This window comes from Azolla caroliniana, unplaced genomic scaffold (genome assembly GCF_043228905.1).
Source record: "Azolla caroliniana isolate FFs.n. ecotype wild unplaced genomic scaffold, voAzoCaro1.0.p SCAF_98, whole genome shotgun sequence".
Classification (NCBI taxonomy): Eukaryota; Viridiplantae; Streptophyta; class Polypodiopsida; order Salviniales; family Salviniaceae; genus Azolla; species Azolla caroliniana.
Genome location: NW_028230533.1, coordinates 47,025 through 64,737, shown reverse-complemented (window position 1 = coordinate 64,737; position 17,713 = coordinate 47,025). Strand labels below are relative to the sequence as shown.

The following is a 17,713-nucleotide window of genomic DNA, read 5'->3' as shown; positions in this document are numbered from 1 at the left end:
ACCTCCTCCGCCGCCACCCATGGAATTATCGACCGGTGAGGAGTATGAGGTTGACCAGATCCTCGACTCTCGCTTACGTCGAGGGAGACTTTAATACTTGGTCTTATGGAAAGGTTACCCTCTTTCGGACGCCACATGGGAACCAATTACACATTTACAAAATGCACCGGAGGCAATTCATGCTTTTCATCAACGATACCCTCATAAACCGGTCGTGGGTGTTAGGAGACGACCTTAGAGGGAGGATAATTTCATAGACATATGCCACGAAAGAAGGTAGGGATTGAACCCAAGACCTCGTGGTCTCAGTTGGGCAACCCTACCACTTGAGCTACATATGCACCATTGTGTTTAATTCAACTTCATATAGTGTAGATTCAACATTGGAAGTTCCTAGCTTGCATGTATTCTCATTTTCTAGCTTGCATGCATCCTCATGCATTCTCTATTGCATGCATCCTCATGCATACTCTATTTCTAGCTAGCTTACATAGCCCTACCTTCTAGTATAAATACTCATGTGCACCTTGATTCTAATCAAGGTGAACAACAAAAGTTACGGGTTCTATAATTTGAGTTCTTGTTCTTTTACTCTCTCTTGTTCTCTAGTCTTATCTTTGTTCTACTCTATTATAGTTGTCCATGACACTGGTAAACCCCAACTTGACGGTTTCACCGATTCAGATATGTCGGCTGATGCGGATACCAGCCAGTCAACATCGGAATATGTTATGACATATGTAGGGGGAGTTGTTTCGTGGCAGTCAAGGCTACATAAGACGGTTGCGTTGTCAACCACAGAGGCGGAGTACATGGCGGCTGTGGAAGCCGGCAAGGAAATACTATGGATGAAGGACTTCATCGAACAGCTAGGGATCCAGCAAGAGAAATACCGGCTCTATTGCGACAGTCAAAGTGCCATCCACCTTGCGAGAACACAACCTATCATTCCAGGACGAAGCACGTCCAGCGGAGGTACCACTGGATCCGAGAGCGAGTGGAAGATTGAGAGTTCGTGTTGACGAAGATCCACACGGAGGACAATGGGTCAAATATACTGACCAAGGGGCTGACGCCCGACAAGTTGGGCGCATGCCGGAAGGGAATTGGACTAACCAGACATCCCATGCCGGAGTGAAGGGGGAGTTTGTTACGAATTCAGTCCCTCTAGATGGGATATGAGTACCCGGCAACAGAAGACCCGGTGAGAACCAGATGATGAGTACCCGGCAAGGAAGACCCGGTGAGAACCGGATGACGCAGGCCCAGTGAGAACCTCTCACCGGATGAAGGGACATATATGTAAATATGTCCTCTGTTAGCCCATTGAGGCCATATTTGTAAATAGCCCGAAAGTCATATTAGTATAAATATGACCTAGGGCAAATAGAATTGTTGTTGTTGTCATTATCATTGTATAGAGTTATTGTGTGTAACTATTGTACAGAGCGTAACAGAGAGCGAGAGAGATATAGAGTGAGTCCCTATTGTAACAGCCGTTAGGCAAAGATTGTGATCACCAGGTCGTTGCCTCTGTGTTCCCCTATTGTATTCCTCTAAGACATTGTGATAGTTTGGAGCTTGTGGTCTCCCGTGGTTTTTCCCGTTTAGGGTTTTCCACGTAAACATCATGTGCACCCTCTCTTGTTTCTCGTTGTCTGCGTGCACGTGTATTGCTCCTCCGTTCCCATTCTCGGTGTCTGATTCTATTCGAAACGACACAATCTGAGACTCGGTTGTGGCTGAGTAATATTCCTTATATTTCGTGTCAGATTGTTGGTGCATTGGTGAGGCCGAATGGCATAACCATATACTCGAAGTGCCCATATCGAGTGCTGAAAGTTGTCTTCCATTCATCTCCCGGTCGAATCCTTACGAGGTTATATGCTCCTCGTCAGTCAACTTTTTGAAAAACTTTGCGCCATTAATCCTGTCAAAAAGACTCGAGATCAAGCGAAGTGCTACCTATTCCTAATGGTGACCTTATTCAAACACGATAATCCACGACTAGATGAAGTGAGCCATCTTTTTCTTAAGGAAGAAAATAGGTGTACCGGCTGGAGATTTCGAATGTTGAATGAACCCATTTGCCATATTTTCCTCTATGTAGCTTCGAAGAACTTCAAGATTGGTTGGTGAAAAGTTGTAGATCGGTCCCCATGGTGGCTCTTTTCCTGATTGTAAATCAATGGGACAATCATATGATCAATGGTGAGGAAGAGTACTAGCTTTTACCTGATCAAAAACGTCGGCGTAATGATGATACTTCTTTGGAAGTTGAATTGTTGACTCCTCCTTAGCGGTGTTGGAAGGTTTCATTGATACTGCGAATACAAACATTGAATCCTTGCGTCCGTCCTCATGCAATTGATGTAGTAAAATGGTTGAAATCTTGTGAGTAGATTCCCTGATTTCTCTGGTTCTCCAATCTATGTTCGAATTGTGTAATTCGAACCATGGTAACCCCAAACCCATTGGATGCTCTGGACTACTAATTATATTAAATAATACCACACACGCCAAATTATATGACCCCCTTGCAAATGGTTTTGCTACGACTGAGGCATATGTGGGTTATGACCTTATTCTTGGCGTTTGTAACTAACGTTCTGAACGTCGTTCGAAAAGTCTGTTATCGCAACGTATCCCTTGACTGATTGCCTCTGTGAGCGACTTTGGTTCTTCGGGGAAAGTCCAGAGTAAATATTTGACATCATTTCACAGGCCATATTGAAATTGTTCCATCGATGTTAGGTCATCCCAAAGAATATCAACGGCGAGTAGATGAAAATCCGCAACGTAAGCTGAGGCTGGAGGATCGCCTTGACACAATCTTCGGATTTTATTGATTGTCGTCCTAACGTTGTTGGTGTCCCCGAAACATGCTTTAAACTCGCTAATAAATTCCTTAAAATTATTTAACAATGGAGATCCTTGTTCTAAGAATGGAGCGAACCATGCCAAAGTTGTGCCACTAAGCAACATGCCTACTAGTCCCACTCGTGATGCATCGGTGGTATATAGGAAGGATGCATTTGAATCACGAGAAGTACTTGATTAAGGAATCCTATGAAATATGATCATGTTCCATCGAAGTTCCTAGGAAGACCGAACTTGGGTTCTTTCTTAATTCCTTGAGTACATGGTCCCTGTTGTTGCAATGACACAATGGTTGCTTCAAGTTGTTGCACACGTAACACCAACTCTCCATCTTGTTGTTGCATTTGTTGCTTCACTAGAGAGATTTGTTGACGATCCCCCAACAACCGTTGATTTTCTTGTTCTAGCGTTACAAACTTTTCTTTCAAGCACTACAGTTCCGAGAAGACAGATTGGTATCCTTTGGCGCTAACAGTTGGCTTAGTATTGGAGGAAGGAAGGATAAGAAGATTTGTATGAAGGGAATGAGGGATACGAAGATGGGCAATTCGGTTCAAACTGTCAGGGATAGTACTAGAGGCAAGGATAATTAGTACTAAAGATAGAGGAGAAGAATGAGGATTAGTACTATAAGAAGGGAACGAGTGTGTGAGAATTGCAAGAGAGGGGAAGAGAGAGAGAGAGGGAGAGAGAACAATGACAACAGGAAGTATATTATATTATCTAAAGAAAGATACAAGAACAACTAAGAGGCTTAAGATTGGCGTTGAACCGAATTGGTTCTTAATAATGCCATGTGCCTCTATTTATAGTACTATCAGGAGTACTCAAGTTGCTAGAATGTTCCAGAGAAATCTGGAATATACATGAATTTCCTATAGTGAAATAATAAATGAAAATAATATCTTTTGCATTACAATGCATGGTTTAATGGTAAAGGTTTAGCCCGTGTAACATAAGGTCATGAGTTCCAATCCTTTTGGAGTCATACCAAGCCATATCATGACACTAGGTGATCTTCGAATGCCAAGCACGTGGTGCTTTCTTGAGTCCATATAGCAGCTTCTCTAGTCGGTAGACTGTTGTCAGATGTTTGGTCGATTTGAAACCGAGTGGTTGAATCATGAACGCCTCCTCGTCCAATTCACCTTGTAGGATGGCGTTCTTCACATCCATCTGGTAGAGGTGCCAACCTTTTGCACCTACGAGAGTAACGATTGTCCGAACAGTCGTCATCTTTGCCACCGGAGCAAAGATCTCCTCATAATCGACTCTGTGTGTTTGAGCATATCCCTTGGCTACGAGTCGTGCCTTGGAGAGATTTACCGAGCCATCGGCGTTATGTTTTACCTAGTATATCCACCTGCAGCCGATCACTTTCTTGTGTGGAGAATGGGGGCCGAGATCCCATGTCTCGTTTTTGCATAGAGCCTGCATTTCTTCGTTCATAGTTTTGATCCATTGTGGATCCTTGGCTGCCTCAAAAAATGTTTTTGGTTCTCGGATTGTCGCCACCTTCATCATAAAGGCATATTTATATGCCATATATTCATCGTAGACAAATCGGCTGACCACGTTCTTCTGTCAGGGGGAGCGACGAAGCTTCTAGTTTGCAGAAGCTATGGCTTGTTTGACTCCATTTAGCCGGATAATTGGAAGATCAAGGCCTTCGAACTCACTATCAAGGTAGGGAGTCGACTCATTATTGATCGAATCTTCGTATTCCGGCATTTTGCCCTTCCCTTTGCCTGGCATTGGACTCGGCCGAGATGTGTTTTGGTCACTTAGGGGCTCTTGTGGTCCACTTAATCGTGTCATAATTAGACTTTCTTCAAACATGTGCCCGAGTCAATCTTCATTTGCTATGTCTCATTCGACCGATTTCGGGTCCACTAGGGTTGGAGTCGGTGTCATCTCTGATTCGTACCAGGATGCCGATTCGTCCCAAACGACATCTCGACTCACTCGAGCTTTTTGGATAGATGGATTGTAACATTTGTACCCCTTTTGTTCGAGTAAGTACCCTATGACAATACATTTCTTTGACTTTGAGCCAAAAATCCGGATATGTGATAGATCTGGCTTCTTTCCGAAAAACTTCTCATGAGGGGTTACGTCATGTAACGTAGAGGTTGTACATCTGGTCATGAGATAGACGGTTGTGTTAGCCGCTTTTAGCCAGTACGATTTCGGTAGGTTTTTCTCATTCGTCGTGGCCCTTGCCACCTCTACTATGTGCCGATTCTTTCTTTCGGCTACTCCGTTTTGCTGAGGTGTGTTGGCAAAATAATTCTTGTCGAATTCCTTCCTTTCGGAGATACGTTGTAAACTCATCCAATAAATACTCCTTGCCTCCATCCGATCGAAGGCATCAGACATGCCGACTTGTGGTTTTTTCGACTTCATTTTTAAACCTTTGAAAGTTTCCAAACACTTCACTCTATTTCCGCATAGGATAGATCCAAGTATGCCTCCAGACGTCGTCGATGAACTTGACATTATATCGGCAACCACCGAATGTTGTCGTTTGGGATGGTCCCCACACATCTTAATGTACTACATCCAGGATCCTTTTGCGCACATTCCTCTCTTTCGGGAATGGTCATCGGTGTTGTTTTCTAAATTGACAGGCTTCACATACACCTATTATCTCCTTTTTGGTAAATGTCGAGAGTCCGATTATGACCCCTTTTGACTGCATTCCTTTAAAGCTTTTAGAAATTGATGTGTCCAATTCACTTGTGCCACAATTTAAGTCAGTCTCAACTTTGAGGCCTTTTGCAAACATAGCCAACTTCACCTCGTCAATTCGAGAATGAACATTCGGCCTTCTATTCAACCGTGACCTGCCAGTCGGCCTTCTTTCTCAATAAAGCACCCTTCATTATTAAATCGTACTTCCATGCCTTGTTCGACAATCTAGCCTACCGAGACCAGGTTTTTCATGATGGTTGGGACATGCAATACTTTCTTGAGATAGGTTTATTTGTCATCATTCCCGAATGGGGCATTTCTGATATGCCGAATCGAGTGAGTTGTGTCGTCTCTGGTTTCGACATAGACAAGTCGATCATGCTTTCTAAACTTTCAGAACCAATCTTCATGAGATGTCATGTGATTGGATGCTCCTAAGTCTACAAAGCATACATCATCTGAGGAAGAGGTGCTTGTTGGGCCCGGTGCCGATATCGAATGTGCTTTATGCCTCATTACGAACATCCCGCCATGATCGTCATAGTCGGAATTCGTGGCATAGTTCGTGAGTTGTTGACTGGTCGAAGTCGACTCTCGTTGCTTCTTTCGGCACTCCACATCGTAGTGGTCGAGTTTCCCACAATACCCGCATTCGATCGGGTTCTTGCGACTGCTCGGTCCGACAGGATGACTCCCCCTTCTATTGAACTCCATAAGATTGTTCCTATCTTCTTGCCATTGGTGGGAGTTGCGTTCTCGAGTCGGCTAACCCTATCGCCCTCGGCCGAATCAACCTTTGCTTCCTCGATCGACTCCTCTTCCATCACGTGATTGGGAGTAGAGCATTTGACCATCGGGTGCATTACTCCATTGTCGGGCATGATTTTCTTCCACCAATCGTATCGATTCAAGATCGAAAAAGGAAGGAGGATTCTCCTTTGCGAGAATGGCCGATCTAATCATGCGGAATCGTGGTGCTAAGCCACCGAGGCATATTTGTACCATTTCATCACCGTTGCTTATGACATTGATCGAACCGAGGGCATCACACAATTCCTTGATCTTCAAGGTATAACTGGTGATCGACATATCCCTCTGTTGTATATTGTTTAACTCTTGTCGGAGTTGGAGCTTTCGTGCAGCCGTGTTGGCTGTGAAAAAATTCTTGAGATTACCCCAAGCTTCTTTTGGCGTCTTTGCCTCTCGAATATAGCCGAGCATGTGATCATGAACGCATGATGCAAGGCAATACAACACACGGCTTGCGGCTTGCTCCCAGGCTGGATAGCCGGCGTGTGTTGGGTTGGATTGCGTTTTGTGGGCTCCCTCAATATAGCTCTAGGATCCTTGACTTACAAGGTATTGATGTATCTTGTATTCCCAAGATGCAAAGTTTGTTCTGTCAAGCTTCTCTGTAGGAAGAGCGCTTCCCATCTAAGTATTCATGATGTCGATTTCTTCTCTGTTGCTTAAACCGATTTTGTTGGTCATCAGTGTATAGCACATTGATATAGTTGAATAAGCTTGATCAGAAAACCACACACTCTAATACCATGTAAAGAGTGAGAGGCTAGGTGATGTTGTGTAGCGGAGATGAACTGTGTGTGCGCACTCGTAGGACGAGAGAGAGAGAGAGAGAGAGAGAGAGAGAGAGCTTAAACGAGAAGTTGTATATTAGCAAGAAAAGATCAATTACATCCAACAATAACTACACTACAAAAGGTTGGTTTAAATACGAACTAGTGTAGGGCAAGAACCCTTTCTGTTATTTACAAAACTAGCCTAGTGTGAAATCACTTCATTGAGGAAGTTGAGTTCGATTCTCAACAATACTAAACCTATCACGTGCTCTAGACGATGTTCTTTCATCCTTAACAACCAGAATATCGGACATGCCAACATCGTTGTCTCTCTCTCTCTCTCTCTCTCTCTCTCTCTCTCTCTCTCTCTCTCTCTCCCCTCCAAAACAATTAGTACTTATCGCATCTATGAACTCTAAGTAAGTCTGTAATGTGTCCAATCTTTCCAAATGTGTTTTTTTCCTCAAGTGTGAAAATAGTTGAGTGCATTGTTAATTAGGTGAGACCAATTAGGTGACTAAGAGTAGTTTGTCATGAGATTTAATGTAAGCATGGTGTTGAGAGACAAGCTCAACATCGGCCGGATCGGCTGAAGAAGTCGAGGATCGGATCGGTTGGGACCGATCGGTTAGGCCGTTAGGAAAGATATTCCGTGAGGAATATATTTGGGAGTTAGTGTAGGAGCTCTTAATGAGCATTGAAGTACTGTCAGTACCTCAGTCAATCCTTCTAGGACTTGTACAAAGTGTTCATTGAACACATATATGTATAGTGTTGTCTTTTTTGAATATTAATACCGTGTCTTCTCTCTCACTCTCTCAGTCTCTCCCGCGTATACTGCGTAAGCTCAAGCTCTCCATTAAACCTGAGTGTTCTTCCTTCTGTTCTGTCTTCATACTTGCTTCTGCACGCTACTTTCTATACATGGATTGCTTAGGGATGCTTGATAGTTGTTAATTCTTCTTGCATTTGCTCGTTGACAATAGGATGGGCAATGATCTAACCTCTTACATGAGGTTTATAAGGATTAAAACATGTGCTTGATGTTGCCATGTAGTGTAGACACAAAATCCTCATGGGTTTGTTATACGCACAATATGATGTGGAGCTTTCTACAAATGTTTATGCGAGGTTCATCCGTGCTCCTTCATGGAAAGTGTCTCGAGCTTCCACTTGGAGAAAAGGTTATGAAGGAATGGATTGGATGATGGGATGCACTTAGACTAAGAAACATTTCATGAGGTTTAAAAAGTTTTCAAAGTGAGTGAACACAGAACTCTCTTTCAACCCTCACCCATACGCACAAGAGCCAATGTTTGTGTCATTTCCGTACGACGTTGGGTTGGTCACATTTCTCTTTGATTTGAGACACACGTTGGAGCAGCAGTATGTATATACGCACACTTCTCTCATAATCGTAGGTTCCGAGTTTTCAATATGCATAGTACAATGTCGGGTGTCATGCAGGTGATAGCTAAATGGGAGCATTTTAGGGTTTCAGATGCGAGTAAATAACAACAAACTCTTAACGCACTGTAAACGCTCAACCTCACAATGAAATGAAATTAGATCAGACTAGATTATTGAACAAAACAAAACAAAACAAATTTGGCCGCCTTCCCAGGGACATAGAGACCAGAGAAGGGTGTGTATGCTATGTCTAGACTCTAGAGTGCTGCGTCGAGGTGGGAGGAGCAGACGTCCACAGCCTCACCGACGGTGACGAAGAACCACTCCCTCCCCACTCTATCCATCACCCCCGATTCATTCAGCTTCTGTGCTACCTCTGTCCCTGGGTTCGCCATCGCCAGCTGCATTGCATCTCATCAAGAAGCCAGTCAGTACTAGTAGTCATATGAATCATCATGCATCATCATATATCTATATATATATATATATATGATCCTCGTGTCTGTAAGTCTCTCTCTTTCTCACGCAAACACCCACACACATGCATCCACTTAGATTGTGTGTGAATGCCAAACAGATATAATACATAAACCACATTCCTACTACTGCTACATCACATGAGTAGTCATGGCTGGTGGATGATGCCAAATATGTATGTATGTGATGGATGGATGAGTGAGTACCTGGATCTTCCTGTTCCTGAGATTGGTGAGTAGGTCTTCCAGCGAGTGGATGCCTGTCGTGTCGATGTTTGTGACGGCTGCCACCATTTTATTCATCCATAATCAGTGATAATGATATTCCCAAATTATATACATATAGGTTCATATACTGTTCTCATCAAACTCCCCCCCCCCCGCCAATACTGGCTAGTGAACCTAATACATACATACATACATACATACATATATAAGTTGTAACTAGGTCTATATAATATATGTATGTATTTAGGTGTGTAACTCACGTGAGAGCTCCAAGATGACGAACTGTATCGGCACTCCATTCTTCTCGTTTATCTTCTCCGCCTCATCGTCTAGCCACCTCAGTATCCTGAGCATCATCATCATCATCATCATTCACCAAATAAACCATGAGCCTTCCTTGGGTCATTCCCCAAGTCTCATATAGCGTTTAAACAAAAAACAACGAAAAATGCGATTCTCGATTTCATGATCCAGAAACAGGAAATCTTGTGTGTAGTTGCCATCCATTGACTCAACCCCCAGAACTGGAAGATTAATGGAATTACATTTTGATGTATGCTACTGAAATGAAATACCTTTCCCTGAGATAATTCGAATTGGCGAAGTAAATGGCTGTGTCGATCCGAATCACCAAGATACCCGACTGTGTGACAGAATCCGGGTATTGCACCACATTCCGGTAAATGCTTGTGCCGGGAACTTTCCCCAACACAGCTGTGTGGGGCCTGGTCACCTGCAACAACACCCTGGCTACGGAGAGGACGACCTACAATTTTCATTCCAGACAAATTTACAAAGGAGGAGTTCACAGCGGCCCCAGGACACAAAATTATTATATGTACTACTACTCTGGGAAGAAGGAATGATGGATGGATGGATTGGTGTGATCTAAATCTTCTTTTGTACGCACCGCAATGAGGAGCCCTATTTCCACAGAAATGAAGACAACACCCAAGAAAGCGCCGGCCATGGCGATGAAGTCCCCGAAATCAACCTTCCAGATCTTGTACATGGCACTGAAGTCAATGAGGCCGATGACGGCATTGATGATGATGGATGCGAGGATGCAGTTGGGCAGGTCATGGAAAAGTCCCGTTAACGCAACCAACACAATCATCACCATCAGCGACATCACGATGTTCGCCACCGGCGTCTTCACTCCTGCGTTATAGTTCACAGCAGATCGAGAAAAGGAGCCTGCAGGAGGATGCAATGCAATCAGTCACAATCATCACACCATCATATTATAAGTTTACTAGTTACTCCAAATTATGTCTATTTAGTTAGTGCTAAAGCTTCTGTCAACACTAAAGATGTATGGGTTCAATAAGAAACTGCCTTAAGAAAATAATGTGAGTACCAGTAGCAACATAGCAGGAAGTGCACGCTCCAGCGACGTTCATCACTCCGAATGCCACCATCTCTTTGTTGCCATCGATATGGTAATCTCGTATACCTGCAAATGTCCTTCCGATCGCGACCCCCTCCTACACAAACATTATTAACTCCACACAAATTAGGTCGATCCGAATCCTTTAATACTCATGCGTTGCTGTTCGTAAGACAAAGTCGAAATGAGCAGCTGCTGACATTATTGCAATTAATAATTATGCCGGAGGATTAGAATGGGACATATGCTTACCGTGAGTGCAACGAGAGATGTCTGAACAGAAACGATAAGAGCATGCTTGAGGATGTCACCGTGAAACACAAATTGTCCAACCGACGATGGATTTATTTTCCCATCAATTTTTCCAACCTGCAGGATAAGGATACATGCGAGGAGAGTAGTACACCGTCACCATTTTAAGTAGGAAAATAATTAGGTGGAATGTGTTTAAGAAACTGGAGGAAGCTAGCAATATACACAAATAATATGGGATGCTAGTGCTTACAATGGCGACTCCCTTCTCGTCGACTTTACTGAATTTGACAATGAGGATGGAAATGATGACGGAGGTGAGCGGGGCGATGGCCGACACCCAGAAGAGCTTTGGCCTCTTCTTGGCCTGCGTCACATCATCACAGAACAGGAACAATCAGTCAGATGGTTGTGTTTGATCCAAGCTGTGCTTAAAATTGATTATAGAAAAAGCTTACAATATATTTGGTCAGTAGGAGGAAGGCCAAGAAGGCGAGGCCGATGATGATCGTCTGCCAGCTCCACTACAAGGGGCAACATTAACAAATTATAAATCATGGCAAAATTAGTTGGGAGGCATGTAAGATTCACTTGTGAATGGAATCATCCAATTCCTGCATTTCCTTTTTATTATATACAGGTTAGGTTCTATGGGGGATGGTCAGTGTTATACCTCCTTGGTATGCAAGAATACGGAACGCAGGACGGACACGATGTCGGTCTTCTTCGTGAAGGAAGCAGTAGATATACCGAGGAGGCCTTTGAGCTGCTGGAGGGCGATGGTGATGGCCGCACCCGCCATGAACCCCACGATGGCCGCGTGCGAGAGATAATCGATGATGAAGCCAAGCCTACCATGTCAGAAATTTAGAACTAGAAGTCAACCCCATATAGAAATGATGGATGTGAAATATAATATTAGGGATTGATTTTACTACCTGGTGAGGCCTAGGGCAGCCTGGATAATCCCGGTGAACAGCGTGGCGGTGAAGATGAGGGCGAGGTATTGCTCCCTGTAGGTGCTGCAGTTGGCATTGACGAACTTGGTGGAGGTGGTGTCACATTTGGCGGTGGCCGCGGCCGGGACAGGGAACTCGTCCTTGGCCAGGGTGCCCAGCAGGATGGACACCACTGCCACGGGGCCGATGGCGATCTCTCTCGACACCCCGAGGGCCGCGTAGATGAGGGGTGGCACAAAGCTGGTGACTGCATTAATTTACAAGCCGAAATGTCGAGTGTTTGAAGATCAGATCATACCAATTTCTTGATAATATACATATACTAGGGGGGCAAAAAGAAAAGAGAGAGACATACAGAGGCCATAGATGGGGGGCACGCCAGCGAGCTTGGCGTAGCCAATGTCCTGTGGGATACAGAGGCTGCCGATGGTGAGGCCGGCGATGACGTCGTCTTTGAGGTTGAGGAGGGTGTATCCTCGGCCCCAATGGAAGACAGGGAAGATGTAGGCAAGGGCGGCAAAGAAGCGCTCATTGGGAGTCTGCTTCCGGAGGGTTCGGAGGGGGTTGTCGGGGAAGAACGTCTCCTTCAATGTGCTTTTGATTTCCTTCACGAATGTGCCCTTCTGCGGCACCACGATCTGGCGACGCTCCAGCTGAGGATATTCTGTATCATTTTCCCCGGTATCCTTGCTGTGTCTCCTTGCCATTCTTCCGATAATTACAACAACTAGGATTAGCTGATTAATTTGTGACACACAGAGGATTTGAATTCAGATTAATTTGGATTAAAGCATAATTTAATGTAGGTAGGTAGGGTATATGGAATCATGATGCAGACCAATTATGATTTTTACGCACAATGGATTATTGATCACAAATGGTTAGAGATGTTGTCATATTAGGACATTACGCATTTCATACTTACGTCGAATTATGATATAATTCGCGCTGTGATTGCTGTCAAATGAATGGCAACAGCAGATGAGCCAGTGATAGAATCTTAAGAGATGATTATGCATTCATTTCATACAACACACACATATATACACACGCACACCCATTGTAGAAAGGGTTTGACATTGTTAATTACTCGAGTGATCAGGTGGCGCGAGAGGAATGAGAGGAGAGACATTGCATCCTGCCGCTTTAATTTCAGGATCAAAAGTCAACAACCTTAATGCTGATACAGGAGTAGCTCCTGTATAAGTTTCCTCCTGTAAAACCAGTTATTACATTGCATGGACAGTGAGTACCTTTCACCATCAAATTTCAGTCGTGCTCCAACGGGGCATGATCTCCGTAATCAGTAATATTCGATATGATTTCAGCTTATTGTAATTGTAATCTATACATCTCCGATTCATAATTGAGAACAAACATGGGAAGCCATTAAAAATTCTCATACTAAGTTTTTAATGTCATGTTCCAAGAGGATATGAATTATCTCCTTTGCTGCAATCACAATAATTGACACGGATAACTTCTGACACCATTTTGAATCCATCCATCAGGGTTATAATTCATATATCTTAGCTGGTTCTACCGTTTGTTCTCTGCACGTTTTGCATTCACAAGGTTTTTTTTTCCCATAATGCTTTTCTAAGAAATATGTAAAACCTATAATAAATTGGCTATATACAAATAATGGCGGGCCTCCCATACACACGTCATCATCGTCATCATCTAGGTGGGTGATTGCATGATACATAGATGCAACAAATCGACATATATGATTATAGTCCAGGATTCCAGGCCTCAACTCCATACACATATCCAATTAATTCAATGAATTCGGACTCTACCAAGAATCCACATAACCATTTTGGCCGCTTCATACGTTAGCTATCATGACTGTTGTGTGATGTTACAAATTAATGGCTATGCTATAATAGAATGTCCAAAATTACAATGCAAATTATTGTGATCTTGTGGTTTATTGTGCTCCCTTATTAGTTTTTGAGGTTCTATTAGTGAGTGTGTACTTTTTTACATGTGAGATCCATCCATGTGGCGATTAAGAAATAATCTCCCAAATTGGGGTCGTAGAGCCCATTGATGAACCGACTCACTAGCTTGTCATCGAACATCTTTTCACCTATGTTGCACCTATTGTGCAGACTTTTGGTGCGGCGTATGTAGTCTCAAACTATTTCTTTCGCCTCTTGCTTGAGGAGAGTAGTTCATCGTTAGGATTCCAATTATTCCCTCGTCGAGAGAAATTTGTTAAGAAGCCTTCAACTTGTTAGCAATATGGGACTGAATCGGGATGAACTTTAGACTTCCATCACGATATAAGACAGACGCAACGGAAACAAAAATCGGAGTACACCAAATTTTAAGTTCGTGGAAAACCCAAATAGGGACGGACAAACCACGGGTTCCCAACAACTTCACTATGTTCTCAGTACAACCGAATACAACCTCTCTAGGTTTTCATTAGAGGAATGTATCTACCTCAAGAAACGGCCTTGGTTACAACCTTCACTCGATTGGGTGGATAGAATAACAATGCTTACAACCGAGTACAACCTCTCTAGGTTTCGACTAGAGGAATTGTTAATAATTAGGTAATTAACTAAGGGTTAATTAGTACCTAATTATGTGAATAGCTCATCACGTTTGTGATTAAACAGCAGAAATTATATGATGTGTGTGTATGTGAGAGTATGGGAAGAAGAGAGAAAGAACACTTACGAACAATAAATGGAGAATGATTAACAAGAATGTAGTTAGATAACCTTTCTCTATATTCATAAGCATCAAAGAACAAAGATACCCACAATGAGGTATATATACATCTCATGTGCAATGGTGCACATATGTCAGGAGAATATAGATACAAGGATGTAAGTCCTATATTCAATGAACTTGGTACTGGAGGATCTAGAATGTATCCCCACTAAGTACAAAATCCTATTTAAGGTTTTAAGGTCAACACTTCTAACTACATTCTAATTATGTAACTACTAAGTTACATGATTGACTAAATAACTAAACCTAGTTGAGCTTCATATCTCAACAAGAATGTACATACCTCAAGGCAACAACCTTGGTTAAAACCTTCATCCGATTGGGTGGATAGAACAACAGTGAGTACAACTGAGTACAATCTCTCTAGGTTTTGACTAGAGGAATGTACACACTTGAAGGCAACATCCATGGTTATGATCTTCACTTGATTGGGTCTATAGAACAAAAGAAAATAGAAAATAAAAGGAAAAACACAGAAGGAAAGAACTTGATACGGATGGATAGGAGAGGTGTTGTACAATCATGTGTTCTTGACGTCACGAACAACCCCTCACATATCTCTGTCTTCTATTTTGTAGAACGCTCTCGTTCTTGCTCTCGTACTTAGGCACCCTATCTCTTCGTTTGTTGTTTTTCTTCTCTGTTCTCTCACTTCTCTGTCGGCCCTAGTTGGCTCTAAGCGCTCCTCGCCGGTTCTATCCCTCAGCTGCACTCGATTGTCAGCTAACTCTCTGTCAACTCTTCGGTCCTCAACTGACTCTTGGTCGTCTCTTCGGCCTCAACCGACTCTCGGCCGCCGGTGTTGTGAAGATGTTTGGCTACGGTGAGAAATCACGAGAAAAGGGGCCAAAATGTGTATGCGCAATGTGTGTGCACACAAGAGGCCAATATTTGTGCACAGGCACAAATAAAATGGAAAATGAAGGTTGTAAGTGATGCAAATGAAAAGGGAAAATGAAGGGTGCAAAGGAGGCATATAAAATCGTGTAATTGGAGAGAGAAAAGAAACGTAAGAGAGAGGAGAAAGGAGAAGTAGGAGAGAGAAAAAGACAGAATGTGAATTTTTATATATAGAATTAAACATAAAATAATTGGGAGTTACTTGTTTATTGGATAGATCCATTGACTCCTAGCTAGAGGTGCACGGATCGAAATTTTGTTTGACACCGTACCGTGATTTAAGGAGTTCTATTCCTTTTGCATTGATTATGAATGTGGCGACCCCCTTTCCTTTTTTATTCGTGTAAAAGGAGGTTGAGGGGGCGATGATTTTTTCTTGGTCAGATATTTTTGGGTTTTTTTAGGGGTAGACCTTTAGGGTTTGAGATTCATATTCTTCTCTTTTGATTTCTAAGGTTTCTTTTCTTCTACTTCCTCTTGGGTTTAGATCTAATGAGTTCTTTCTCATCTTCTTCTAGCTTGAGTTTTAGGGTTTCGATACTTCTTCCTTTTCCTTGTCATTTGGAGGTTCTTATGGTTTCTTGATCTCTCTTTCTCACACTCTCCCTTTTGAGGTGCGTCTGTGACCTTGTGTTGATCTTGGCGCTCAAAGTGCTCGGGTCATTTGTGGTGCTCGTGCACTCTAGGCTTGTTGGTCCGGTGTTGCTTTGCCCCCATTTGTCATTGTGAGCTCATGTGATCGCCGCTCGGGTGGTTCTCGGTTCATGGTGTTGGTGCCCACGTTCATCATTGCGAGCCCGTGTGCTCACCGTTCAAGTGGTTCTCAATTCATGATGTTGGTGCCTGTGTTCATTGTTGCGAGTCCGTGAGCTTGCCGTTCGCGTGGTTCGAGGTTCATGATGTTGGTGTGGTCGACTCTTGTGGTACATGGTTATCGGTTCGTGTGGTCTACTTGTGCCGTTGTATTCGAAGTTAGGCTTGGTGTGCTTGTGCTTGGTGGTCATTGTCGTCACGAATTCCTATCTCCGTCCCTCTCTATTGTACCACTCTTGTTTGTTTGACATTGTCGACACCGGCCTAAGCGCCACTATTGTAAATCCATTGTGGCTTTGATCCTTGTATCAAGAAAATATTTTGGGGTGTATGTTGTGGTGTCTCTTCCCTTGTGTTTTCACATCCCCTTTTTCTTGTGCGTTCAGCCGTGTTGTGTCGATCAAGCATTTCGGGCGTGCACATGCACCTCTCCTCCTCATAAACGCGTACGGGCATTCGTGTTTGTGTTCCCGTCCCCTTCTTGTTGTGCATTCTGCCGCCTTGTGACAAGGGAGCGTTTAAGGCGTGCCCATCCACTTCTCCTCCTTCCTCATAAAGGCGTACGGGCATTCGTGTTTGTGTTCTAATCCCCCTTCTTGTTGTGTCTCCGACCATTTTGTGATGAGGGAGCATTTCAAGCTTGCCCATGCACCTCTCCTCTTCATAAAGACGTATAAATATTCGTGTTTCCGTTCTCGTCCCGTTCCTTATATGTTCGGCCGAATTCTGACGAGGGAGCATTTCGGGTGTGCCCATGCATCTCTCCTCCTCATAAAGGCGTACGAGCAAGTCTTTGTTGTACGTTTGTGTAGAATATCTTTCTGTTCAAACAATGTCGCTTCGATGTCATTCATCGTTGATGGTGCTTGACCGTGTTTGGTTAGTTGGGAAATCCATAACTCTATTTCAATGCAAATGAGGCACCTCTCTCGCTATAAAAGGAAGGGGAGAAGGATCATTTTTTAAAGCATGTGAAGAAACAAAAACAGGGTATCGAATTTGTGAAAGCTCAAGCGGAAGACATGCATGGACTTGACATAAACCAGACACATGCATACCTCAAATACGATGGTAGCAACCATATGGTAGTGATGGAAGGCCAAGTTAAAAACAATGGTGAAGGAGACAAAGATATAAGGTTCGATGAAAAGTTATTGATGTGGGAGAAGATTGGAAGGTTGGCACATCATTGTGTCCGTCAATGCTCAAAGATTCAAATCTCAAATTTTTGTCAAGTGGAACAAGAGTGAATAGAACCGAAGAGGGAAAATGTGATATATATGAAACCGTGAAGTGGATGAAGTCAAGGAAGGTTGTGTGATTGAGCTCATCATGAATTTTATGCCAAATCTCAATTCCAATCCTGATATCATAGTTATT

At 43.2% G+C, this 17,713-nt stretch overlaps 1 protein-coding gene across 1 annotated transcript; it reads right to left on the bottom strand.

Annotated features, from left to right (window-relative positions):
- Window positions 1–8,821: 8,821 nt before the first annotated feature.
- On the bottom strand, window positions 8,822–12,580 carry LOC147849259 (sulfate transporter 1.1-like). The gene is made up of 12 exons (XM_087337707.1): window positions 12,225–12,580; window positions 11,849–12,116; window positions 11,584–11,761; window positions 11,369–11,434; window positions 11,164–11,277; window positions 10,911–11,027; window positions 10,629–10,755; window positions 10,179–10,465; window positions 9,844–10,034; window positions 9,529–9,614; window positions 9,248–9,324; window positions 8,822–8,965 (listed from the first exon to the last, which is right to left on the bottom strand). Exons 1-12 carry the CDS (start codon window positions 12,574–12,576, stop codon window positions 8,822–8,824), a joined length of 2,007 nt encoding a protein of 668 aa, XP_087193833.1. The 5' UTR covers window positions 12,577–12,580.
- Window positions 12,581–17,713: the final 5,133 nt, after the last annotated feature.